Raw genomic sequence first — 26,722 nt, forward strand, 5'->3', positions numbered from 1 at the left:
CGCGCAAACCGACATGGGAGCCCCCGTGCTCGTAATGGACCGTTTTTATTCGGAAAGGCGGGCGTCATTTGCAGCCCGTTTCGGCCTGTGTTGATGCGTGCCTTAAAGCGCGGCTGCAAGGGTCCTAGGCACGAGGCACCAGAAACGACTGGGAAGGTTGCAACGGCTTTTCAACTTTTCTTTTTGAGGTGGGGTTCGTGTATACAAATGTTTTGCGTTGAATAATCCGGGTTATGATGAAGGCTCGCTTTGGCGTGGTTTTCTTTTCTCGTAGTTGTAGATCTTTACCGTGCTTCGGTGAGGGTGGACAATAGGGGGTACGCTACTGTCAGAAGATGCGTTAATTCGTGGAGGTAAAATACTACCAGAACGTGAATTACGACCATAAGGTAAAATACAAGCACAACGTGGATTACTACTAGAACGTGAATTACTCCCAAAAGGTGAGTTACTACCAGAAGGTACCTCATTATTATAGATTGTATTACTACCAAAACGTACATTAATGGAAGAAGGTAAAATTTTGAATTTTTACAATGGAAGGTACATCATTGTGCTCTAAAACCAAAAGGAAGTTCATTGTGCTGATCCTTTACGTGGCTGGGCGCAAATGGGCGAAGTAGAATGGACTTTGTGTTTTTTAATTGGACCATCAAAGAGTATTCATCTAATGATGTAGCAAAAGAGAGATATTTTAACAACAATTGGGGAAACGGAGAAACTGAATATATTAAGAGGCGGCCATGTATACATATAGAGCCCAACCCGTCTCTATCCATTCCCATGGTATAAGACAGTTCCATAGTTGAAGCCTCAGTGAATCATTGTAATGCCTCACAGATATCGTCATAGTGGATGTTCGAAACTCCATACATATGTTACAGTGGATGGTCGCAACAAATGGAATGGTGACTTAGAACAGACCAAATGACCCAGACCAAATGGCCCAGACCACCGAAATTTGCTCTTGCGCCACTGATCGGCAATCGACAAAACCCCGAAAATCCATCACGGATCCCACTGCTTCAACAATGTACCAACTTAAGCGCACAATGTCACTACCCAAACGGGTAATGTAATAGGATAAGTTGGCTGACCGAAAACGACAACGCCGAACAAAAAAAAGTTCCTTTTAAAACATAGCCGAGAAGCAATGCGAGCTTTCATGCACCAAAATTTGCCGGCAACACATTTCCCACAATTATTCATTTCGTTTTTTGACGGACCCTCTCCCTGCACCACAGCTTCAGTGGGCCATAACCAACTAATAATAAACAGTGGCTGCGACGCAACCAGCTAAACGACCTCTCCATCAGAAAACGGAAAAATCGGAGCGAAGTCGCAAATTCAATATTTTTCAAAACCAAACTAACAAAAGAAAAAAAAATACTGGCTCGATTTCCATCTCACGGAGTACCGCATTAATGCCGCATTATCGACCACGTCCTCACCACCTAGTTCTTGTGTCTTACTAACCCTTTCTCCTGTCTGTTACCTCCAGTCATTCCCCACAGAACTGTCTTCTATCAAGTCCTGATAGTACGGGGTTTCTTGCCACAAAGCATCAGTTTGGAGTTCCATCGGTATCACAAACCTGTCTGCAACCGGATCGATCCTAGTCTTTCCAAACGACTCTTCAGTTCATTTGACTTTAGTTCTCGCTGAATCGGGACGCTGTTTCGACAATCTAGATTCCGGAATCGGCGCAACGCCCTTCGAAGCGTCCACACCGAATATTGCGAAAAATCTTTTTTTTGAGAGCTGGCTCCAAGTTCCTTCCATCCTCTGTTGGTATTTTCCCGCATTCCCCTGTCTTTGTGTAGTTTCCCTCTTATCTTTGTGAGCAACACCATTTTTCAAAAGTGACCAAGGGAAATAGTGTATAAAGACCGTCGGAGGAAATCTTTGATCCGAAAAAAAATAAATCAAACTTCTCTTTTTGTTCCGTTGAATCGAGAGACTTCTTATAGAATACTGTTACGAGTTGTTTCAAACAGTCTTTTTCTTTTAGCGCTTTAAACCTGTCAACCTTCACCATGTCAACAGTGACCCAACCTGGCGCCCCGCTGATGACAGCCGGACCAACAGGAGGTCCACCCGCGGGCCCGTCTCAAAGTAGCTTGAGCGGATTTGTGACCTCAACACCCACTCCCGATCCGGGTGGCCGGCCCATCACTTTTGTTGGCAACACACCTTCAGCGGTGCTTTTCTTTCTCGCTATGGCAGTCGGTGTTGCCATAGCTCTATTGTTTGTCTTTTTCACTATTCGGTACTTTGTGCGCTCGCGGTACGGCTTCCACTTGTACACTGTGTCCAGTCGAGGTGTGCTTTTCTCTTCTGGTGTTAATACGGAAGTCAACTATTACCATTATTCGAACCGGGAAATTCGCGAACACTTACAATATTTGCGAAACCATCACTACATCCGCGATGAATTCCTAGAGCGTAGATTGTCCTCGGCAAGCCGAAGACGCCGGAGAAGGGGCCGTTTCTCGAAGATGAAGAAACTTACCCTGCAAGAGGTCGAGGAGCTTTTCCCAAAGAGCACTTATGTGGACTGGATCAACAGTGGCACATCTGAAGATACAGATACTCAGCTGGCTGAACTATCATATTCTGTTGACCCGAAATCTAACCACGATGCTTCATCCAAGAGTGACGTTGTCGAACTACAAAGCCTCGAGGTGAGTCATTGTGACGAAGAAGAAGACCCGGAAGACCCAGATCATGTCATTGCTTACATAGGAGAAGGCGCCCAGAGAAAGAATCATGTCAACGATGTCCAAAGCGATGGGCTTGCGCTGCTCAACGAGCACTTACATTTTGATTCAGGGTCATGTGCTATATGCTTGGATGTGTTTGAACCAAATGACACCGTCAGAGGCTTGATCTGTGGTCATGTATTTCATTCAGATTGTCTTGATCCCTGGCTCACCCGAAGACGGGCTTGTTGTCCAATTTGTAAGAGAGACTACTATAAAGAAGACAACCCAGTTGCTGGGGGCCCAGAAAACGCTTTATCCAATATCGTCGAGGGCGCTTCAGTTCACGACAATCAAAGCACTGTAGGCTCACACGTCGAATCAGAGAACCTCAACACTGTCACCGATCAGAACCCCACAAGCACTGAAACGGCTGAAACCAACCCCTTGGACATTCTCAACGAAGACATAAACCATGATTATTTGCGCCGGGACTCATACATCCAAGCGTTGTTCAACGAATTGATTCCTCTCTCCGAGAGAGTGCGTGTAATTCTCCAGGAGCACCCAGAGCTAGATCTCGAGCCAAGAGCCCGGGAGATTGCGGCCAAAAAATTCCGGACCATTTTGCGCATGATTTTCTGGAGGCTAATGGGTATCTCGAAAGAAGATATGTATCATTGGGCTGTTTTGGACTTGTATCAGACTTACCAGAGGCAAAATTCGTCAAGTGAAGACGAGCAGAATGCGCCAACTGAACAAAGTGCTGTGCAAATTCCTCCAGAGGGAGAGACAAATGAAGTTGCTGATGTAGAAGGCCCACAAGCTGCAGACGAGGGCGAGATGTCAGAGCAGCCACATGCCCTACCCGTAGCGCAGAGCACCCTTCTGACGCCATACGGCAACTCAAGACCGGACCAAAGTGAGCTAGACTTATCTGAGGCTGCCAGAAGAGAGACAGTGGAGAGGAACGCCTAGATGCATTTACGCATGTCACCAAAGTGAACAAACTGTACAAAGTCAAGACTGGGTAAATCTTTAATTTGTCCAAGTCATCCTCAACGAGAAAAGAAGATTCGTCTTGAGGAAGACGATTGCGAGCACCGTTTGAAGGGTCTCCATTAATATATTCCAAACAATCTGCTTGCAAGGATTGCCAGAGGTCAAGCTGGTAATCTAAACGCAGGCACAAAAGTCCAAGCTTCATGACGAGCTTGTTTTTTTTCTCATAATTCCTTTTTCTATGTTAATTATAACTACAATCCTTAACTCTACCTCATACTAAACTCTTGCTAGCGAAGTGACACCAAAAAGAAGCGTATCCAATTTTCCAATCGAATACGAGATCCTCAATAATTAATCTACACCTTATCATTCACATAGAGTGAAAAGTTGTCCTTGTTGATTATCGTATGCCTGGGTTGATCTGAAAAATCCGTATGCAGCCGCGATTCTCACGCATAAAATTTTTTATACTCCAACCTATACCGCAACTAAGCCTACAACATGCGTATGTATTTGAACGCCTAATTCATTTTTTATATCGATATGCATTCTCTGCTTCTATTACTGTACCCCCAGCCAATTTTCTGCGTGTTTTTCCGATGTTTTTCGGGCTCAAACGCACTCGATGAGGCAATTCGCCTAAAAGTAAAGGAAGAGGCTACCTGGGACAAAGGCAAAAGCAAAGGACCTCTGGCAACGAATATTCGAATTTTTTGAACTGTCCTCGTCTATACTTCTTTTCTTTGTCCGATCTCCTAGACGCTTCATTCTTGCCTGATGTAATCTACGCCCCTCTAAACGCATTGACATTGTACTCTTCCTCAAACTGGGCTTCAGAATGAAATCAAGGGAATTTTAGAATTCGGCAACTCGGAATGTTTGCTGCATCTACGATATTTAATCATCCCATTCGACCATACTAACATACAGCTCCAAAACAGAAAGGAAAGAAGATGGACTTGGGCGCCTTCTTGGCCGACGATACCCTTGGTGGATCGTGGGCTGATGAGGAGGTCGACATGTCCTCCATCAGTGTGCCTACTACCGCCACTTCTGGCTCTGGTGCTCCTGTGTCATCTTACCTGAGACAGGAAAGCTCTGACTTTGAGAGAAGAGACAGAATCGAGTATCCAGTGCCAAACGCTCCACCATACAGAGCTCGTGTTGCTAACTTGCCATACGACGCTTCCGAGGATGCTTTGGCTCGTTTCTTCGAGGACAGATTGCAGGCCCGTGACATTGTCGGCGATGTCAAATTGCCTATGGACAACTTAAGTGGCAAGATCAAGGGTTTTGCTTTCGTGACTTTCTCCGAGAAGGCTGTCTTGGAGGAGGCTTTGAACTTGACCATGTCCGAGTTCAACGGTAGAAAGATCTTCGTCAACGTCGCTGCTCCTCAAAAGCAAGATGTCTTTGACTTGGACTGGAGATCCGCCAGATCCGGCCCAACCGGTGGCGACAGAAGAGGAGACAGAGAGCCAAGAGAGCAAGTTGAGTTGGACTGGGGTGCCGCCAGAGGCCACAATGCCCCATCTGCCAGAGAGAGATTCGAGAGAGGCGACAGAGGCGACAGAGGTGACAGACCAGAAAGACGTTTTAGAGACGAACCTGACTTGGACTGGGGTTCTGCTCGCGCCAGCGGCCCATCTTCAAGCGAGGGTCCTAGAGAGAGAAGACCAAGAAGAGAGGAGCCTGATCTTGACTGGGGCTCTGCTAGAGGTGGTGCCGGTCCTTTGCCTCCAAGAGAGAGAAAGCCAAGAAAGGAGGAGCCAGACTTGGACTGGGGTGCTGCCAGAACCGCTGCTCCTTTGCAACCAAGAGAGAGAAGCAAGAGATCCTCCGAAGACTTCACCAACATCAGAAAGAAGGACGAGAAGGAGTTCGACTGGAAGAGAGGCCAAAAGTTGCCAGCCAAGGAAAAGCCTGCCGCTGGTAAAAAGGATGAGAAGGAGCAAAACAAGCCTCAAAAGTCCTCTTTCGACGTTTTGGCTGTTGAGGATGACGATGACTCCGAGGAGGAGAAGGAGGGTGAGACTGGTCTTGAGGAGCCAGTTTCTCAGTTGAGTGTTTAAGAAGGTGGTTTTTCACCAAGAACAGGAGCGGAAACCGCTGCTTGCTTCTGGGGACTGTACAATTAAGATATAATGACATTGTACCAATGTACGATGAAAGCATAGATATGTTTGAGAATACTTGTAGTCGACACCATCTAAGTGTTGATCTGTTAGAAATCGTTTGAACTACAGAGGTAATTAAGATGGTTCTTTTATTGGAATAGGACTGAAGGACGGCTACTTGACGAGAAAAACTACAAGTCAAAGCGACAACGAGGTATAAATCCCGCGGCAGCTTGAATGTCTAAGGGAAATTTATATATTCGAACCCTCGCAGATACCGAAAAGCAAACTAGAAAACCTAAGCCTTTGGAGCTTCCTTGAAGGAGATAGCAGCCTCCTCACCCATGGCAGCGATGATGGAGATGATCAAGTCCTTACCGTCGTCAAACTCGGATTGGATCTTGTCACCCAACTCACCATCTGGGATCTTGACGTCGTCCTTGGTGTCACCGTCGTTGGTCATCAAAGACAAGAAACCGTCGTCAATGTCCAACAATTGGAACTCAGATCTGGCAACGTTAGGGACCTCCATGTTGTGGGTAGATGGAGACAAGTCCTCCAACTTCTTACCAGTGAAGATGTCGATAGCGACCAAGTGGACCTTGGCGTGACCGTGCTTACCGGTCTTAGAGGTGGACATGTCAACAATCTTACAAGGTCTGCCCTTGATGACAACGTGACCGTTCTTTCTCAATGCAGAACATTGCATTGGGAAGGTCAAAGCGGCACCAGCATCAGCGGTCTCAAAGGTGTGCTGCAAGTTAGTATATGGAGATGGAGGCTATGAAAATCAACAGGGACAGAGAAGGGAGAGACAGGAAGAGAGATCAACCAAACAAAGGACAGAGGAAAGAAGACTGCATTGTACAAGAACCCGTTCGACCATATATACGAGAAGAGTCAAGGTGTTCTCCATCTCGATGACTGTAACAGGTGTTCATTAGATGGCGTCCAAGGGTGGGTCGACTCATCGCTACGCCAAGTAAATCAGCGTCGACATGAGCTACAGACCCAAAACAAGTACGGAAATGGTCATATTCCAGAGCAGTGCAAATTTCCAAGGTCATCTCATGAGAATCTCTGTTCCTTCGACCCCTTTTCTCCATCGAAAGCGACTAGTGCCGGGGTTCGACGAAGCATGAGCCCACTCAGTTGATTGGAAATAGAAACAGATGATGCAAAGATCACCGAAAAAGATCCTGCTGTCGACTATGATGTCGTTTTAGGGTACATACGTCTTCGTCAGCCATAGTTAAGGAATTTGGGTTGGAAAGAAAAAGAAGAAGAAGAAAAATCCGGCCCTTATGGTCGCGCATTGGACTTTTTTTTCGCCTGGACCGATTGGTAGGGCGCGGGGGAGATGCGGAGCGCCAGAGGGCGCGGAAACGGCGGGAAAAACCGGGACTTCCGCAAATGGAAAATTGGAATTGTTTATACTCTAATTTCTGCATTTTTTTCGGTTGATTTTGGACGATTCCATGCCGTTTTGTCGCCGTTTCCTCTCGTTTTGCAACCATTGTGCCTGTACACAAGCACCATTACCCGGCCAGCAAATCGTCGCTTCCAGGAAAAAACCCAGACACCCAACATCGTTTGTGTGCAGCACACGAACTTCTGGTCAAGTGACTGGCAAAATTCCCGTGCCGCATGCAGGCATGTCCGTCGCCAGGTCCAATTAATTGAACGATATAGCTAATTTCGAGCGATTCGGCTCCAGAGTCAATTTGAGAGACTTGGGAAAAGTTGGAGAGATTTTTGCTAAATAAGGTTTTTGTGGTTGCAGAATCAGACAGCTGTAGCAGATTAGGGTTACTATCCACAGTAGGGGTCTATTCCTGAAAAATTAGTGGATTTAGTATGGGTAATGCGAAGACTATTTACTTTAGAAGACGAATTTTCTGAACATTCATGAGTCCTAAATTGATCACGATTTCAACTTTTTGTTTCGAATACAATTGATTTATCTGCTCCGAGTAAAAGGCTCTCTTCTGTACTATGGACCCTTGTTGTACAGTATCTACATAATACTGAGTTTCGTTCTTTATTAATTTGCCAGAGACAACATTTTTCATAAACTATGGGGTTTTATTAATTGAAACTTAATCTATTTGTTTTGAATGTTGCCTCGAGATCTCAATTCATGGTTTGACGCTACATACTCACTTCGTATGGAACTATTACTTCCTAGGTGGATACATAAGGTTGCATTCTAAAGGCTGTTACGTTATTTATTAAGCATAGACAAGCTGAAGCCATCAGACATGTCGGTATTTTGAAGTAAAATCTCGAAGACTCATCAAGTTGACTGTCATCACTGGGTCTAAGCACCAAACAAGCCATGTAATTATTTGCTTTCAGTAGCGATGGATGTAGAAGTTGCATCGGTTGAGACGGTCGTGGAATCAGCAGTAGCAGGGACAGACTCATCTTCAAGTTTTGGTTCGGCACTGGGCTCCGAGGCACGAGACAGCTTCTCAGTCTTGAGCTGATCCATGGGCTCCTTCCATTTCTTTAATAGCTCCTCACACTTTTCGTGGAGACGGAAACTATCTGGATAAGCGAGATCCTCGTCCTTGAGAATGCATTTTAAAACTTTGTGGATCTTAGTATCTCGCAACAATTCCACGTCCACTGGGTACAAGTCGAGACGATTTAAAATCAACCTTGCAACCAGCAATTCATCTGCTGTAGGTGGAGGAAATGCCTTGGGATCTTTAGGGGTTGCCGCTTGATTTCTCTGAATTAAAGAGCGCTGTAGCTTCACTCTGCACAACCAAAAGTGATGCTGCCTCTCTTTCTCAGACATTACTTTGGGCGAGGCGGTTCCGTTCTCCTTTTTAACCAGCTTGTCCTTCCCATTTGTATGGCTTGCATTGGATTGCGGTGTCGAGGAGGAGCGCCTTTTCTGCCCGTTGGTAGCTTCTAGCTTGGTCCTCTTGGTCGAGGCCCCATTGTCAGTGCTCTTTCTACGACCATTAGGAGTCTGAAGAGGCTTTGAAATACTCTCGTTATCGCTGTTACTCTCGGGTATATCGTTGAGATTGCTATCATCTTGGTCATCGTCAGACATGACTGGTGCATTACGCCTGCGTTTTCTCGATGAAGCGGACTCCTGTTCCGCAGCATCGGCGCCAGCATTAGTACCGGCGGGAGCGTCCGCGATGGCATCAGCATCCTCAATATCCTCCTCCAACTCTTCCTCCTCTTCTTCTTCATCTTTGGGAGCGTTGTCAGCCAATTCTTGCATGAATTCGTCGAACACCAAGCCGTCGGCGGCTACCAAAGCTTCTCCAACATTATTTGTGCGACTTCCTTGCTTCCGGGGCTTGGGCTTCAACTTATCTTTAGGAAGCTTGCTAATTCTGGTCTTCAACTTTTCGGGGGTGAGGATCTCAAGAGATTTCTCGTTCATCCAATTGAAGTCGCCATCCGGGATGAATATAACACATGTATTCGTGGTTTTCTTTTTCGCCTTCATGATGGCCTCGGATATCATCTCGGGAGGCATCACAAAGGAGGGCCATGCGGGAAAACCCGTCATCTTGGCTAGCACCATGTCCTTCGGTTGGAACTTGGCAGAGGAACTTTTTGGAGGCATGGTATCTAAAACTGACTGATGGTGGCCGAAAGACTGACCGTTCGTTGGCAGTCAATTGAGTAAACCCTTGATGTTATGAAACGGGTTCGAACAGTGAAGCACGTAATCCAGACTCTATGAAGGGAGCAACAATCGTTGAATATTCCTCAAATGTCACACCACTACAAGCAAAGAAAATGTGAGACACGAAGACGGAATTGACGCGGGTTCTATCTAGCTTGGATGATTGTTTGCTTCCACTACTTCAAGTCAACAAAGCACAAGGAGCGACGATACAGTTGGCTTATATAAATGGAATGGCTGCCCTTGCTAGAAGACCAGAAGAACTTGACACGAAAGGAATGGGGTTCGGATTAGGCGGGTTGATGTTTGGCGGTGTCCAATAATAGAGAAGAGTAGGGAGTATACACATGTGTTGTGCACGTCGAGTGAGGATATGTGGAGAAACGAGTGGTAGGAGACAGGGGACAGGTGAGAGAGCGGGCCAATTGGGGAAACAGTTTTTAGAGATTTTCTTACTTTGTACTGGGAATGGAATTTTTAAATGCTAATGTAAATTGTTTTTGGTTCAGGTGGAAACTAAGTTTTCGCAATTTGAAGATTGATTCAATTGGGTTTGTGAGAGGAAGTGTTGAGATGTAGTGGCTCGATGAACAGTACGGTTAAAAAATAAATAAATGGAGTTATGTTTTTTTTAACGCTCTAATTGGAAATTCCATAATTGAAGGGCTTTGAATGGAGGATGGTAGGATTAACTAATACTCAAGAGTCATGATACGAGTAAGAAAAGCCCTTGCAGCCGTTTTGAGCGGTGAGCGTTAATATTTGAAATAGAGACGTCCTACTTCAAGAATATGGGAATATTGCTTGATCACTTGAATGATTGCAAACTGACCTTGTGTCAATGAATTGAGCACGGTGATTTTTTGATACGCCCCTCCGCCTTTGAAAAAGATTGCTCAAACATAAACAAAGACCCTTGTTTCTTCTCTTGACAATATTTTGTGTGGCTAGTTCGATGTAACCATTTTCCAACTCTCCAGCAAGATCTAGGAATTCTCTGGGTACAAAGGGATCTGTCTGGCCGTTCTTTTGAGAGACGATAGCTCATTTCTTTTCCTCGATACAGTTATGATACTCGGAAAAATTTGCCTCAAGATCTTCCGATTAAGATTTATTGATTGATGCAAGGCCATATAAAAGTGGAGCTATGACTTTTAGTACTAGACAATCATAAACTATCCTAATGGATGTGAGTTCATTATGCACTCTTTTGGTATTATTGGATGTGTCAATATGAAAATCATCCAACCCTGATTAGAGAAACTCAGCCACTTCGGACAAAGAGGCGATATTCGCATGACCTCATGAGGATTGTAGCAGGATCTAGCGTGACCTATTAACCAAGGCATTGGTACATCGTGTTTATTAGTACAGGCGAGAACAAAACACAAACCGGCCGAAGTCCAAAATGCATCAAATATAGCATCTTTAGATCCCAAATCTGAGCGAATTGCCTTAGAGAAGGCCCGCTTTGACAGCAACTGAGAGTTGAGGTAGTCTTCGAAAAATGGACCTATGATGCTACAATGGTCGGAAAAGAGTACCTTATAAATTGTGTCGAACGCAGATTTCAATGCAGAAACTTTCACGAGTTGTTGCACCAAGGGCTCAGTCTCATCCCAAGATTGAGCAAAACTTTCTTTATTCCGTACAGCGAAGCGCGCAAAAAGTCACAAACCAGCTTGAGAATGTCGAACAGAACCTTCTCTGCAAGAGTTAAAGGAGTTTTGACAATCCTCTGAGAAATGATCGTCTTCCAGGGTTTTCAATACATCAACAAAAGTCAAAGCAACGGCATCTGTGGGGATCTGGACTGGTCTTGCATAAGCTCTTTAACTGCGTCTAGGAATATCCCTTAATACTCTTTAGATGAAATTTATGGGTCTTTGCTTCTTAATGCGTCCATTTATGAAAATGACGAAATTTCTCAAATTTGCCATGGTAAATTCGTTAAAGAAATTCTTTCCTTTCAAAGCACGGTGAAGAGCTTCAAAATTATATTTCTTCCGTGAAATACTCGAGCTTTGGTTTGCGTTTTTCTCTGTTAGCAGTTCCACAATTTCATACATTTTTGATTCACCAGTGTATTTGGTTCCTAACTCGTCTCAATTGGTTCTTTTTGACGATCAACTTCTGAAGTAGTTGAATACGATGCTTTTACCGAGCTCAAAGCTCCTCTGTACATTTCAGATTAACTTCTGCAGCACCACTCAGACATTGGCGAACGATCTACTGAGCCATGGTTTTTTTATTTTTGGTTTGGTGCCACCCAAGTGCCAGCTGGAACTCTTAGTTTCTCACTCTTACAGGACGAAGTTGCTCCAGTCACCAAATAAACGTCATATGGTAATTGGCAGGGCATTCGCTGAGCAATCTGGATAGCTGCTTGAGGTACCTGATAAGCAGGAGGAAGAGATGGTTGCGGTACTTGTTGAGCAGCCGAGGGGGAAAAACGATAAACATCCCTAGTCTTACACTGCCGTTCGTGGATAACTTCCACAGTAGCTTGGTTCGTTGGGAAAGTTCACATAGAATTTTCGTTTTGAGATTTGGTAGTTTGAGTATGTATGCTCGAAGCTATGGCCTCATTCGAGTTTTGCTCAAGTTGTGGAGGAAACATTGGGAAACGCTTTGATAAACGAATGATCGCACAGATGAACAAATGCAGAAGACTTCAACTGGAAATAATGATGAAGAAATTCAAGTAGATCTTGGTGGAAAGCACACCATATATAGACCAATATTTTGGCATGTGGGTTTTAGACAGCCATGGTTGCAAAAAGAATGCTGACCCTGCACACTATATCCATGTGCAGTCTACGACTGAAGACAGAAATGTGACTATCATAGTAAATAGCATGAAGTTTAGTATCTTCTCAGAGAATCCTTGAAATAAAAAATAAAGAACCACAATCTGAACTCTCAGCTGGTATTTGCACTGGCGTTCTGCGTCTTTGTCGTTATGCTTTGACGTTTACGAGAAGTACTACTGGCAGCTCTACATGTCGGAAAACACAAACCGATTGTGTTGAATTTCAATTCTCATGAGTGTTGAACTTTGTGGTATCTGTATCGTATGTCATTTCGCAGCCCCACGTAAGAAATCTGACTCTTGAGATCTTGACGTCAGGTTCGAACTGGCAGCCCCATGATAATCTGGGAATCCGTTGTAACTAGTTGAAGTAGTAGGTCGTATGAATCCGTGAAAGGTTTTGCTTTTTCTTAAAGTGACTATCAATCGTAAAGACTACTCATCATCGTCAAATCCTTGAATCTTACATGGTTCGTTCACACTTCAACGTCTTGTCTTAAGAACTAAAGGATACTTTGAATTCAAGATTTCATTTGAGAAGTCAATCTTTTTGTCATCAAAGAGTTACTCCGATACGAATCTGAATCAGTCCACGGACTTCTTTGTATCGAATCAAGACTGTTTACGATATTTTTAGTATGCAAAATGTTCGTTCTCCTGCAGGTAGAAACGTCAACTCGAGGTATGGCGCCTAATCTCCTTCATTTTGAAACACAGTCACGCAAATAGAAATACTCTGCATTTTTAATACATTTTGCATACCTAAAATACACTATAAAAGTACCACTTTGGCCGGCATCTGTCAAGATATATTTACTACTTTTGAATCGACATCACTTCTCAACGTGAAACAAGAGCGTTCCTTAAATACTCCAATGAACTCTCTGCAATTTATTCAAGACTCCAAGAAGCTGGAGGTGGTAGCTGTGCCACTCATAGATCCTCCTTCACAGGTTCCACAGTCGTCCTCAGTCACCATACGAAAAAAAAGGAAACAAAGAAGAAGAAGAAAGGGAGAACAAAAGATAGATAGTTCATCTACTGATCTGCTTGCTGTCCAAACGAATGTATTGGCTGCTCCCGAGATTGTTCAACCACATCCATCGCCAAAAAAAAGAAGAGGAAGAAAGAAGGGAACAAAACAATGTCACAATTCATCAACTGGTACGCAGGCCACCCAACTATCTCCGTTGACTGCTCGGCAGAACACTAAGGCATCTTCATCCACTTCACAAAGAAAAGCAAAGAGGAAGGGTGGAAAACATCATAGCACTAATTCCGCTAGTTTAGAGGACGACCGATCAATTCCATTGACTACTCCTTCATCGAAAAAGAGAAAACGGAACAAGGGAAAACGCCACCATCCCAATTCTCCTGCTGCTCAACAAAACGCCCTGCCATCTCCATTAACTCCTACGCAGCTCGCCCAATTCACAGTTCGGTCCGTTGAAGACCAAGTGCCACATGGGGTTTTCAGCCCTCCTGAAGAATCATTCATTGGATCAAGTCGGTCTGCCGCAAATCCTGGTGTAAAAACAATAACAATTTTTTACATCAGATTATCTGATTAAGAAAGTGTCTGCTTGATAAGAATTGTTCATGAATTAGTGAAATCTATCTTGGTTAAACAAAGATTGCACAAACGGAACATGGACCTTTGTCCACTCGTCAATGTTTTGATTGAACGAGTTGGCGCATCGTTTCTTGCGTCAATCACAATGCCGCAGCTGGCAAATAGGTTACATGGCCTCTGCTCTCATCTCAAATACACCAATTTGAAGACAATAGGACAAACGTTACCTGAGATTCATCAGAAAGAGGCTGTGAGTTTGATTAAACAATTCATCGCGAGACCAGGCCGGGTTCCTACAGATGCCGATGCTTTGAAACTTCTTGACAAATTGAAGACACTTGAAGGACAATCATTTCTCAAAGCAATTTTGAAATTCTCCAAGCAACTTGCTGTGAAAGATGCTCTTGACATACTCGTGGTGGCATGTGAAAGTTTGAGCACCTTCCTGTTTGATATTTTTCTCAGTGATCGTCGGTTTAAGGCCCGACGGTTTGTAGAATCTTTTGTATCATTTGAAGCTGGCGATTTCTTCATGAGTCTTCTTAAATGTGCGCTGGAACCTTCTTACAAAAAATTCAAAGATGCTTTTCTCCTGGGCAAAAAGGATGAGGCAAAACCCGCGTTCGAAGACATTTTTCGTTGTGGTAGCTTGGATGCCCTTATGAATATCAACATGTTTTGGGATTCATTATGGAGCCGAGAGGGTCTTTCTTTTATGCTCTTGACAACGCATCTAAAGTCAGTTCCAAAAGCGTGGAAGAAGATTTTAGGCCCCGAAGAGTATCCGCCATTGACCAGATTAGAGCGTTTCTCTTATTGGTGGGATTCCCATGTTCCTAGACTTAGCAAGTTGTTACGATTCACGTAAAAGAAATCAATCTGGTGTTAGACAACTTCCTTTCGCGAGCTGGTCGGCAGCATGGTATAGTTCGGTGGGAGGTGGTCTGCGAGGCAACTAAGTTTCCATATTCTTTTGAAACTTAGAAAATTAAACGGAAATTTCATTCAAATAAATGTGCATACGAAATAGGTCCGTTTGTTATTCACTGGCATTGCATTGTAATAGGAATATTTGCAGTTCTTTTATCTAGAGGAGCTTCTTCTATGAGTATGATTGAATCATTTGTTGAACTTATTCATATCTCAATCTAATCTCGTTCTCCATTAGTATTATTCGAAAAAGCCCGTATACGAGATTGCTGACCTGCTGGTCCTAGTTCATCATGAGGTGTACTACCAAAATGATGATACTGCAATTAGTGAAACCTTAGTAAAGCGAGGCCTGGATAAAGAAACACTTCCAACCCTTGCAATCTGCAACTGGCTTATTTTCAAGGAAAAGGCATTGCGTTATTCTGATTAAGTCCTCATATGATTTGCAAAGTCTCTTTTCGGAAGATAATGAAAGACCTGAGCGTTTCTCCTCTCGAGTTTTCTATGCTTCAGAATCTCAATTCTTCCCGATCAGTATTGGAGTTCAACCAATATAGCGTTGGAAGAGAAATGAAAATTCTTGTAAATACATGGCAAGCATGCGATGCTTCGAAAGGAAACTAGAGTATTGGTATGCGTATAAGATGGAACGCAAGAAGATATCGCCTTGTCTAAAAAATCATAACTATTTAATCCGGAAGCATCACTGAAAGAAATGCATAATTCATTTGGGAAGTATGTGGTGTAAAATGATTACATGGCGGCGATTCTCTCGATAGATTCTTCGTGTCTGTATTGAATGAAAGAAAGAAAATATATAACGAGGGATCATTAAATTATCTTTCATTGAGTTGCAGAGCTTTTTTCGGACTTTTTTCCCAACAAGCTCGACTTCTAGCTACATTTGTATGAGAATTGCACATCCTCAAGATGACGCATTGAGCTCCAACTGGCCAACTAGCAATACCTTTACAATAAATATTGGATTGTTTCAGATTGACATGGATCTCTCAAAATTTGGTTTTCCCGGGTACTAGACATGTTGTTCTTGTTGAGTGTTGGGTGTTCAAAAACATGCCCTAGGCCCGATTAAGAGAAAGGGAAAAAAGACAAACAACATGAATACTAGCTTGACTTGCAATATTTTCATGAAAAGGTCGCATCAAAGAATTAGGTAGAAATACACGATTTGAGCAAAATACAGATCCGGTTTGCTCCCAAAGGTATGTTTTGACGAATCTAAAAAAAGGGGGAAAAAAGATCGTTTGGATACTTCAATCTCAAGTTTGAGGCATTCTTCCAAAAATCTTAATTTAACTACGTATGTGATCGAATTTGCAAGAGGATGTGGCTCAATGCCTGGATTTAGCTTCAATGAACCTACGAAGTAAGTAAACTGTATAAGTCGACGATGATCTTTGATTGTAAATCTGACGAAAGTCCCGCTTGGTAGCAAAAATGGTAAAACTGAAGTTGCTTTGATCGTGTTCACAGTTGCACGAATCCAATCAATATGAAGAAATGAGAAGACACGAATGTAACATAATGAGAAGCTCCTGGATAGAAACGACTTTTTTACTTTTCTGCTTCCCTTTCATGGAATTATTAACGAAGTCTTGTATTCCAGGGCAATGAAAGAAACAGAAATTAGGGAGCACATTGTTCAGTACAATACTTTTCGCAGATTCCTCTGCGATGGAAGGTTTACTATACGAATAATTTTTCCTGTCTTTTGTTTTTGAATAGCGACTGTATTTTTCTGTTCTTCGAGTGCCTCTAAAAATCATGCCAATTCTTAACATTTCAAAACTGCTGTGACTACAATATCAAGAATTCTAATGTATGTTAAATGAAATATTAAGAGCAGAACCATGTAGACTATTCAAATCCAATTGGATTCGATCAACGCGAGTAAAACTCAATTACTCAACTCTGTCAGGTTGAATGTGGGCGGCAGACCAACTTGACACCAAACAAAATCCAGAACCTGAACTGTACAAAATTGCTGTAACCGAATGCAACTTCTTTTAAAAAAAATGAAAAACAAGTTTATGCTCACCTCCCGCAAAATCAACCACTTGCAATCCAACCAGAGTGTCCTGCAGACACCACCAGAGCCTTTTTTTTACTCAATGTCAATTTTGCACCCATATCTCTTTCCAGTTACTGCCCCTAAACAGGCACAACACACTACCAGCCCACTTGTTGTCCACAGAAATCCTCACTTGAAGCTTTCAGCAAAACACATGCATATATATTTTGTCGTAAATCTACTATAAATTCTCAGACACACTACACTTCATGCTGACAGTAATTACAGAAAAAAGACCGCACAGTGTCTATTTCCCGCCGCTAGAAGACGTCGCACGGGTGTTCAAAAAAATCAAGACTGAGTCTTCTCTTCTGTCGCGGAGCTCTACGGCTCCCGATGATAGTTCGACGCTTTCCTCCGATTCTGTGAACCCATTGACCGCCAATGGTACTTCCACTGAGCATTCGCTTGCACATTGTGTACCCGAGCGGTTCAATCCCATTTTGAAATTGCCTTTCAGGGCCAAAGATTTCTTTTGCGATGTGGACGTGGCGCTCTCTGCTTCCCAGCGGTTGCAGCTAGAAAGAACTATTAGTAGTTGTCCTCCACCAAAGGCACCTCTGCTAAACAGTGTAACCAACTCAACCAACTTGGGAGCAATGGTTCCTTTTATCTACCCGGCCCTTCCGTCCATTAAAAGAGACCTTCTTATGGTGATGCCTGATAACATGGTGAATGCACCACAGGTAGGCGCCGAGTTGTATCCCGCCATGCCACCACTTCCATTCCCTCCGCAAAATTACATGCCTTATCCGCTCATTGCAGACAAATCACCATTGACTCCCAACGAGGTCTTTACGCTGTGGCTCGTTGCTCTGGCGTACTTGCCAAGGGTGGATATGGTGTTGGCCAGTGCCGCCGGTTCCATATTCGATTTTCGAGCCCAGGCGCAATCTGACGGTTTGACTGTTCAAAAGCTCGAAAGCATGTTGAAGATAGAGTCAAAAGATTCGGAGGAGGAGCTGGGATCCAATTCGGAGATTGTGGCCTCTCCAGACCCAGTCGATCGCCATCTTGAAGACTACTTGGCCTTCGCCACGAAGGTTGATACCACAGATGAATTCGACCCGAATCTCAAACCTGTCAGTAAGAGATTCTTTCCGCTGGAGTCCACAACTCGCATTAGGTATCAAGAGGTCTCCCAAGTGACAGTAGTTGACGGCGTCGCACAGTATCCCACGAACAGACCTTCGCTCGAATTCTCACCACTTAATCTCACTAAGAAGCAAGATTATCAGACCCCTGCACGCCTTTTTAATGATGCAAGCAAAGATTCGATAGCGACACAGAATATTAAGAAGGAGAACAAAAGAGCATTGGTCAAGCAATATATCCTGGACATTGATCACGAGGCCCTGGTTCACCTGCAAGATATTTACAATACAAAGAAGAGACATCTTCTCAAAAGGCTTGAGCTTCTTCAAGGCTCTAAGATTCTCTACGACAACACAAATCAAGTTATAATGGATGAAGAGCTTCGCCAGTATGTCGACAACAGACAGGCACAAGTTGATGCAGACCTTCTCCAATTAAAAATTCAACACACGTATGACAAGCTCAAGGTGTTGATGAGTTTTTATCAAACCTCGCATAGGCTGTATAAGACCATGAACTCGGTCATGGTTAACAAGCTCAAAAAGCTCAAAAACTTCTTAGAGCACCAGAGACTGGTTTTAGAGGAGGCTGGAAGTCATAAAAATGCTGGAGAAGGCGATATCACCAACATTCGTGGTCGTGAAAGTGCCAAGCTCTACGGCAGCTTTGTGGAACAAGACTATTCGAACGAAATCAAGGAAGTGTTTCGCTGCGCATCTCTTCGAGAAGATGGCGAGACAATTGAAAAGGACATTGCTGTTGAAGCTGACGAATATTCGAAAGTCTTCACTAATAGGGAACATGAGGCTATTGTGGACGACTACATGCCTCTAGTCACTGAGAACGAGTTCAAGCTCATCACAGGTGAGGCGCCCTCGAAAACCGGAGTTTCTAAAGATGTCGCGAACAAGACTAAGATCCCTCGTCACTTAATTTTCCAAAACCCCTTGTACGATTACGGAACGTCTGGTTCGGACACTAATCTCTCTGAGAACCCTATGCCTGTGAAGAGACGTCCCGGAAGACGAGCTGCTCCTAAACCAGCATATGGAGAGGAAAATACTAAACAACTGAATGATGCTGCTTTGGTTGCCAAAATTATGAAGCTGTTCGTTGGACCAACCGGTGCTAATGCAGATGAACTCACCGACGACCTTAGTCTGATTGGTATCAAGACAAAGTGGCCCCTTAAGTAGTGTCCTAGCGTCCTTTTGCGTGGCTGGTCCACCAAAAGCTAACAATCTAACACAATTCGATGCCGTTTGAAGATGAAGCTATATCTAATCTATTTAATTTGACTACACAACGCCAGTATAAAAGGTCTACAGAGACAACCGTTGAAGAACACTATTGAATTTTGTGAGTATAATAATAAAAACACACGTTGAGAAATGAAGGGCTTGCAACCAATTAGGATGTGGCTGCAGGAGTCGAGTGCCTATCAGGGAAGAAGAACATCGTAAATAGCAAACAGGGCGAATTTCGGTAGCTCCAGCTTCTATCTAAGTAATCGTCTTTTTGTATTTTAAAAGAGAATCTGGAGCTGACTCAACCCAGTAACTAAAAGTCTTCGAATTGAGAGTAAAGTCCAATCACCACGTTGGCAGCACCAATCACCAATGGGAAGTTACCCATACCAATGGCGAAGTCATGGTAGATGCCCAATTTGACCAAGAAAAACTCTTTCAAGGCGTGGAAAACGCCCTCGTAAGTGTCAAGAGTAGAGACCACAGCGCCATTTCTGATGATGTAGTAAAACAAGATAAGCTTGGACAAGGCGAAAATCAAGGGGTCGAAACGGTAGAGTCTAACAACGTATCTAAAGTCTTCCTCATCCTCATCGTCATCAGTCTCAACGTAGACGACCTTTCTGGAGAAGTTGACGTAGTAGGAAATCAAACCTGGCACGAAGATAGCGTAAAGAATCCATTGAGCCAACACAGTGATGACGTTGATGTCCAACAAAGTAGAGAAGTCAAGAGTAGGAAGCGATGTGTTCAACAAAGCCACGTTGTCCTTCAAAAGTTGAGGCAAGAACTTGTTTCTGCGAGCCTCCACTACAGGTACATAGAAGTACAAGAAGTAGCCAACCTCAGCCAAAAGCTCCAAGTAGGACAAGTTGACCACGCTAGAGAGATAGTATCTGACCAGGTCGTTGTACTCAGCACTAGTCAAGCCAATGTTGTCGGTGAACTCCAAGAGCATCTCGTACAATTTCTCGGTGGCAGCAATGGCTGGATCCACGAGCTTCTCTTTGAGATCAATTGGAGGGCCAGCTTGGTAGTCCTTGTCCTCCGCGTCATCCTCCTCATCATCGGCAACGTCAGTTTCCTCCTCGTCATCCTCATCACCCTCGGCCTCCTCCTCATCGTCATCCTCAATAACATCAACCTCCACATCGATCTCCTCAGGTTCTTCCTCTTCCTCGGTGGCATCAGCCTCCACCAAAGTGACAGTCTCAGCACTGTCATCATCGTCCTTGCTGAAAACCAACAAAGCCTCCTTGTAAGAAGCAGGGCTGTCTTCAGCATGTTTGGCGAGCTTCTCAAGCAAAGTCACTTTGGTGTCCTTGGAACGGACGGGGAGGCCCAATTCACGGGCAATGATAGCCAAGTCGGCCTTTTTGTAGGCCTTGATATCGGACATTAGAATAGTTGAAACCGAACTGGGAAAATGAACAGTGGATTGGAAAAAAACTGTGTACTTGTTGTGTTTGTGCGCACGGCCTGTACTTTAAGTATGGGGTTGAGCAAGAGTACTAGGCGGACTGCAGCGCAGGTCGAGGACTATTCACAGAACAGAAGGGCAAACTAGAGGCTAGATTGCGCCGGAATTTTTATGGGAGGGTGGCAATGGGTTTAAAATGGGTGGTTTTGGCTTGAATTTTCAAATGTTTCTTCTGGTTTTGCTTGGGGGTCTTGATTGTGATTGGCCACTCTGGTTTTGGGTAATGTTTTGATGGTCAGGGTCTATTGACGAATTCCCCGATTAGGCATGGCTGCGGCGGTGAAGTGTTAATGAGGTAGATGCGCGAGGGTGATGGTGTCCGGTTCCGCTAATTAACAGGGAAACGGCGAGTGAAGAAAGGATTTTTTCTTCTTTTGTCTAGATTATAGGGGCTGTATATTTTATTTTGTAGAATTACTTTTTCTTATTTTTGCACGTCCGAGATTGGCCAGACACATTCCTGAGCCTGGAGCTAGTAGGCGAGAAATTAGGGTGGATTATGGTATGTGACACGTATAATGCTTGAATAGAGGAAAATTGGCGAAAAGAGTACTCAAAATCGTGGAATGTTTATTCTTCGTTTGCTACAAATTAAACTGAATTTGGGCCCGATATCTCACAATTATGACTATGTGTCGTTGGTCCACTCCAGGGCTATTGGCCGTGTAACAGAAAGGCTATGAACCTGGTGAAACTGTGAATTCTAATGAATTCATAATCAACTAAAATGAATAAATTAATGGAGTATTGTAGAATTCGCCGAGTTTCTACGCAAAATTATAAAAGGTCCTCACTTAACAACTGCTTGTGATTGCCATAGTTCTGCTGGCAACACCCTATCCGCCATCAAGAGCCAAACACAAAAAGAGAAGACCTTAAGAAAAGTATCAGAAATCAAAATATATTCCTGTTTCACTTGTTGCCAATCGCCACGATCAATTAAATCTGTTCTAAATACACTTAGCACTCGGAAGCACCCAACATCACTGCCCAGCATGCAGTACCGACCTCTCACTTCCTGTTTTCTGTTTACCTTTCAATCCAATTCAGTCAAAGCTCATCTCTCACCAGACACAACAACCCCCACAATAACAACAGCAAATTAGAGAAACATAAGCCTTGAAAGTGAACACCCGTGCCTCCCACACAGGACCCTCAAACATACACCTTGCCACACAGTGACACTTCTATTTGTAAATCAAAATACGCTACATAGAACCAATACAATATTTTAGAAGCAGTCATGCTTCGCCAACACAATGCCTTGTTTGGAGCCCGAGATTGGACCTACCGCCTACATCGGCTCTGGCTGTGTCGTCTGTTGCATCATTCTTGTGTTCATCACCAGGAACCAAGAATCAACCAGGTGGGAATCCAGTATCTCTCGAATAATCTCCACCGAAAAGTGTTCCCCAAATCGGATCCTGACTATCTTAAAAATGAGGCAAACTCCAGCCTCCTAGCCTTGTCTAAGGATCATTTGAAAAATGTCAATCTTCTAGGAAAGAAGACTCAGATCACAGAGCCAATTGATATACCGAATTTCCCGAGTTTGGTCGGGAATGGTACGTTGGACGAACATTTCCACAGAATCGGCGGCCGAATTTCCAAACCGTATCTAGATTTGGCCGAGTCCTTTTTTCACAAAGAGGTTGAACTCCCGCCAATGCCCAAATCTTGGAAATTTGAGCTGGGATGGATACGCTATGCACCAGACGAAGAGCCTCGTAAAGTTGATTACCCGCTTGAGGATGCTCTTGTATTCGATGTGGAGGTGCTTTACAAAATATCCAACTACCCGGTTATGGCAACTGCTGCATCCTCGCAAGCATGGTATGGCTGGGTCTCTCCTGTACTCACAAACCATACTCAAGACCTGAAAGATGATTTTGAGCATCTCATACCCTTAGATACCCACAGCAGACCGAAGCTATTGGCTGGATACAATGTAAGTTACGATCGTGCAAGAGTAAAGGAAGAGTACAACATCAAACAATCAAAGGCATTCTTTTTAGATGCTATGGCGCTTCACATTTCCACCAGTGGCTTTTGCTCGCAACAGCGCCCTCTCTGGCATGCTCATAGAAAACACAAGTCTGCGGTGAAGGACGCGCAAGAGTCAGAGTCTCTGGAACTAGATTCGGACGATTCTGACATGAATGAGAGCAACATCAACTACTCGCCGCAGGATATTGCGCAAGAGTTAATGGACGACCCATGGCTCAACAAAGGAACCACAAATTCTTTGGCGAGCGCAGCAGAATTCCATTGCGGGATAACAATGGACAAAGAAGCCAGAGACATGTTTTCAAGCACAGACATCCGTGTGATTGTGGACAATTTTCAAGAACTCATGGCATACTGTGCAAAAGATGTGGGTGTATCATATCAGGTGACAAAGAAGTTGCTACCTGAGTTCCGAGCAAAGAATCCTCACCCTGTTTCCTTCGCCGCTTTGAAGCTGTTGGGAACTCTTTTCTGTCCTACGACTACGAAATGGGAGTCATATATTCAAACGGCTGAAAAGATCTACCAAGAAAACAGAGAGAAAGTTGGTTCAATTCTTCGTGGCCGTGCGAATGCCCTCATTGAGTACATCGAAAAGAACGATGATAGTATCAAGCCCGATATCGAGAATGATCCATGGCTTATGCACCTCAATTGGTCTATAAAAGAAGTTAGAACCCGAAAAGATGGAACACCTTCTGCAAGACAAGCTTTTCTCACTGGATATCCCGAATGGTACAGGGAGCTTTTCAAAACGGTGAAAGATGAAAATGGAGAATCGCAGAAGGAACTCAATTTATCGGTCCGAACCAGAGTAACACCGTATCTTCTTCGCCTTAAATGGGAGGGTTATCCTCTTGTATGGACTGACACTGCTGGCTGGTGTTTCAAAGTTCCTGCAAACGATACTGAGATTGAAAGACTAATTGAGAAAAAATACTTAAAGATCGATCTTAACCCTGAGGAGTTTGCTGATGTTTTTTCATTACTTCGTGAGGGAAAGCGTGCGTACGAGCTATTCAGAATTCCACATCCGGAAGGCCCAAAACGTCGCTGCACTTTGATAATGTCTAAAAGCTATGTCAAGTACTTCGATAGCGGGGAACTTTCATCTGAATATGAATACGCATCCGAGATTCTCAATCTTAATGCTACGGCTTCCTACTGGATGGGAAACCGCGCCCGGATAATGGATCAATTTGTCGTTTATTCTGATCCAAGTGGAGATCGCAATCATTTCTTCAACACTAAAGCCGAATCGAAATCCAACAAGGAGTTTGGCATGATTATTCCTAAGTTCTGTACAATGGGAACTGTTACTCGACGCGCAACAGAAAACACATGGTTGACCGCCTCGAATAGCAAAAGTAATCGTATTGGATCTGAGCTCAAGGCAATGGTCGTCCCACCAAAGGACTATGTTTTTGTCGGTGCTGATGTTGACTCAGAAGAGCTTTGGATTGCTTCATTAATTGGGGACTCTATGTTCAAATTGCATGGATCGACTGCTTTGGGCTGGATGACCCTTGAAGGTGATAAAAACGAGAAAACAGATCTACATTCAAGAACTGCTGATATTATGGGAATCCTGCGTAACGATGCGAAAATTTTCAATTACGGAAGGATTTATGGCGCTGGAGTTAAATTTGCAACGCAACTACTTCAAAAGTGCAGTAATAATCTCAGTGATGGTGAAGCCGCAAAGAAAGCACAAGAGTTGTATGCTCAAACGAAAGGCCTTCAAAGCTTCTCAAAAGTTTTAGAGAAAAGGATGTACCATGGTGGAACTGAATCCGTCATGTTCAATGCCCTCGAGGCCATTGCGCATCTCGAGAACCCTAGAACGCCTGTCCTTGGAGCTTCGATCACCGATGCATTGACTCGAAAGTATTTGAACAAGAACAATTATTTGACTTCACGTGTGAACTGGGCTATCCAGAGCAGTGGTGTTGACTATCTCCATCTATTGATAATATCGATGGAGTATTTGATAGAAAAGTTTGGACTTGATGCTCGCTTGATGATAACCGTGCACGATGAGTTGCGGTATATGGTCCGTAAAGACCAAAGCCTTCAATGTGCCCTTTTGCTTCAAATCAGTAATCTCTGGACGAGAGCTATGTTTTGCGAGCAACTTGGTATCCAAGATGTCCCTCAGTCATGCGCTTTCTTCTCAGAGGTTGATATTGACCATGTTCTTAGAAAAGAAGTTGGAATGAGTTGCGTCACGCCCTCTCACCCTGAATCGATTCCACCGGGCGAGTCATACAGCATCAAGAAGCTTTTGGAGTCTATTGATGCTGCTGAGTTCCTTGGTCGTAAACAAAAAGCTCTTAAACATTTGAGCAGCCAAAAATATGTCACACGTGTTCCTGTCATGCAAGAATTTGACGCAAACATTGGCGACAATTTGAAGGTAGCCAAATTGAGACTCCAAAACGCCACTGACAAGTCAGAATGGTCCAAGCTGATGACTTTGTACATGAATGAGCTCAAGAACAGAAGAATGCCGATTGTCAATATGACTGGTTCAGATGGAATAGATACGAAACATCCTAAGAGACGCAACACAGTAAGATCACGAACAAAAGACGATGTCTCATTGTCCAATGTGTTTGAAGAAGATCTTTCTAAAACAAGAGTTACATCAAAACACGCTTCCACAGCATCGCAAAGAGGAGACGATTCTCCTGGTAAACAAACTTCGAAGCACGCTCGCCATCTCACTAAGGACGACGACACCATCATGTCGAAACAAGGCGATCAACTTCTTCTCGAGCAACTTGCCCAAGCCAACGCAATTCTGCGGGGCCAATTCTTTCATGCGTCCTCAGGTTCTACGCCTAAAGCGCACAAGAGTTCAATCAAACTGAGTCAATTTTCACGCAATTACAGAGCAGGGCTGAGTATCTCTAGTAGCAGACCCAACACTTTCATGGGCCCGCTAACAGATGATTACAAAAGAAAGCAGTCTCTACTGTTCCTGGCAAAGAAAACACAAAGTACACAGACAACTAACAATAGTCGCAGATCGTATTCACAGGCAAGATTTGCAGCGTTCAAGAGACAAAGTAGAGCCCTTTCCCTGACGACATGCTCCATAGCTCAAACGAGAAAACACATTCCAATTTCCGGGCCACAATTTACAGCAAACGGCGATTTGCAAACCGAAAACCCCAGTATAGATAGGAACTTTCGACGACGAAGAGACGGCGCTGTGTATGAGAGCGAATACCGCTTTGGAAGAGGATATCGACGATCCACAGCTGCATAACAATGCTGGCCGCTCTGTCTAAGAATGAAAAGTCCCAATCATACTGGATCGTTTTTCAATGATTTAACGACGAAACTACCCTAGCCACAAGCCCTGTCAAGCTCCAGATAGTCTTTGTAACAGGACATGTGCACACACGTAACTTATAATTGGTTCCTTGCGAACAATTGAACTGGCAACAGCCTGCTTCGGAAATCAAGATTCCAGGAGTTGGTGACTACTAGGACAGCCCATATTGCATTGTATTAATAGATGATACCTAACAGAACTTATTGTAAACTAAAACAAAGCCAACATAAATGCAGAAGTCTTTTCGTGTACCTGAAAACAAAACGAAAATTTACCTCAATTCTTTAATTTTTTTATCCTTTTCTCCCTAATTATGTATCTTGATGCCAATCATTCTTCTCAAGACTGAACATCTTCTTCTCAGACAAATGGCCCTAGATCACATTGTCACGATCCAGATTCCGTTCGAGACCGAGAAACAGGCCTCAATTGCCCGAAACTCCATTGCCGCGGATCCCGTATTGAAGAAGAATGAGATTTCAGTGGAGTTTATCGCCGAGGGAAATGTACTCCAATGCAAGTTTGCAGGAGTCAGCGACCGTGTGATCCGTGTTGCGATCAGTAATTGCATTGATAACATTAAAACCGTCATTGAGACGATAGAGGAGTTCGATGGACAGAAGGATACATTGTTCAAGAAAGATAGTTAGACTAG

General features: G+C 43.8%; 8 protein-coding genes across 8 annotated transcripts; 5 read left to right on the forward strand and 3 right to left on the reverse strand.

The window, feature by feature from the left end:
- Window positions 1-2,036: 2,036 nt before the first annotated feature.
- On the forward strand, window positions 2,037-3,680 carry PUMCH_001039 (uncharacterized protein; the record flags this gene model as incomplete). Its single annotated transcript, XM_063020109.1, has 1 exon — window positions 2,037-3,680. The coding sequence occupies one exon, from the start codon at window positions 2,037-2,039 to the stop codon at window positions 3,678-3,680; it is 1,644 nt and encodes a 547-aa protein (XP_062876179.1).
- A 980-nt stretch (window positions 3,681-4,660) lies between these two features.
- Window positions 4,661-5,779, forward strand: PUMCH_001040 (uncharacterized protein; the record flags this gene model as incomplete). The annotated part of the gene is made up of 1 exon (XM_063020110.1): window positions 4,661-5,779. One exon carries the CDS (start codon window positions 4,661-4,663, stop codon window positions 5,777-5,779), a length of 1,119 nt encoding a protein of 372 aa, XP_062876180.1.
- Window positions 5,780-6,122: 343 nt separating this feature from the next.
- On the reverse strand, window positions 6,123-6,533 carry PUMCH_001041 (uncharacterized protein; the record flags this gene model as incomplete). The annotated part of the gene is made up of 1 exon (XM_063020111.1): window positions 6,123-6,533. The coding sequence occupies one exon, from the start codon at window positions 6,531-6,533 to the stop codon at window positions 6,123-6,125; it is 411 nt and encodes a 136-aa protein (XP_062876181.1).
- Window positions 6,534-8,168: 1,635 nt separating this feature from the next.
- Window positions 8,169-9,422, reverse strand: PUMCH_001042 (uncharacterized protein; the record flags this gene model as incomplete). Its single annotated transcript, XM_063020112.1, has 1 exon — window positions 8,169-9,422. One exon carries the CDS (start codon window positions 9,420-9,422, stop codon window positions 8,169-8,171), a length of 1,254 nt encoding a protein of 417 aa, XP_062876182.1.
- Window positions 9,423-17,104: 7,682 nt separating this feature from the next.
- On the forward strand, window positions 17,105-19,186 carry PUMCH_001043 (uncharacterized protein; the record flags this gene model as incomplete). Its single annotated transcript, XM_063020113.1, has 1 exon — window positions 17,105-19,186. The coding sequence occupies one exon, from the start codon at window positions 17,105-17,107 to the stop codon at window positions 19,184-19,186; it is 2,082 nt and encodes a 693-aa protein (XP_062876183.1).
- A 364-nt stretch (window positions 19,187-19,550) lies between these two features.
- PUMCH_001044 (uncharacterized protein) lies at window positions 19,551-20,636 on the reverse strand (the record flags this gene model as incomplete). Its single annotated transcript, XM_063020114.1, has 1 exon — window positions 19,551-20,636. The coding sequence occupies one exon, from the start codon at window positions 20,634-20,636 to the stop codon at window positions 19,551-19,553; it is 1,086 nt and encodes a 361-aa protein (XP_062876184.1).
- A 1,324-nt stretch (window positions 20,637-21,960) lies between these two features.
- PUMCH_001045 (uncharacterized protein) lies at window positions 21,961-25,998 on the forward strand (the record flags this gene model as incomplete). The annotated part of the gene is made up of 1 exon (XM_063020115.1): window positions 21,961-25,998. One exon carries the CDS (start codon window positions 21,961-21,963, stop codon window positions 25,996-25,998), a length of 4,038 nt encoding a protein of 1,345 aa, XP_062876185.1.
- Window positions 25,999-26,390: 392 nt separating this feature from the next.
- PUMCH_001046 (uncharacterized protein) lies at window positions 26,391-26,717 on the forward strand (the record flags this gene model as incomplete). The annotated part of the gene is made up of 1 exon (XM_063020116.1): window positions 26,391-26,717. The coding sequence occupies one exon, from the start codon at window positions 26,391-26,393 to the stop codon at window positions 26,715-26,717; it is 327 nt and encodes a 108-aa protein (XP_062876186.1).
- Window positions 26,718-26,722: the final 5 nt, after the last annotated feature.

This window comes from Australozyma saopauloensis, chromosome 1 (assembly GCF_035610405.1).
Source record: "Australozyma saopauloensis chromosome 1, complete sequence".
NCBI classification, from domain to species: domain Eukaryota; kingdom Fungi; phylum Ascomycota; class Pichiomycetes; order Serinales; family Metschnikowiaceae; genus Australozyma; species Australozyma saopauloensis.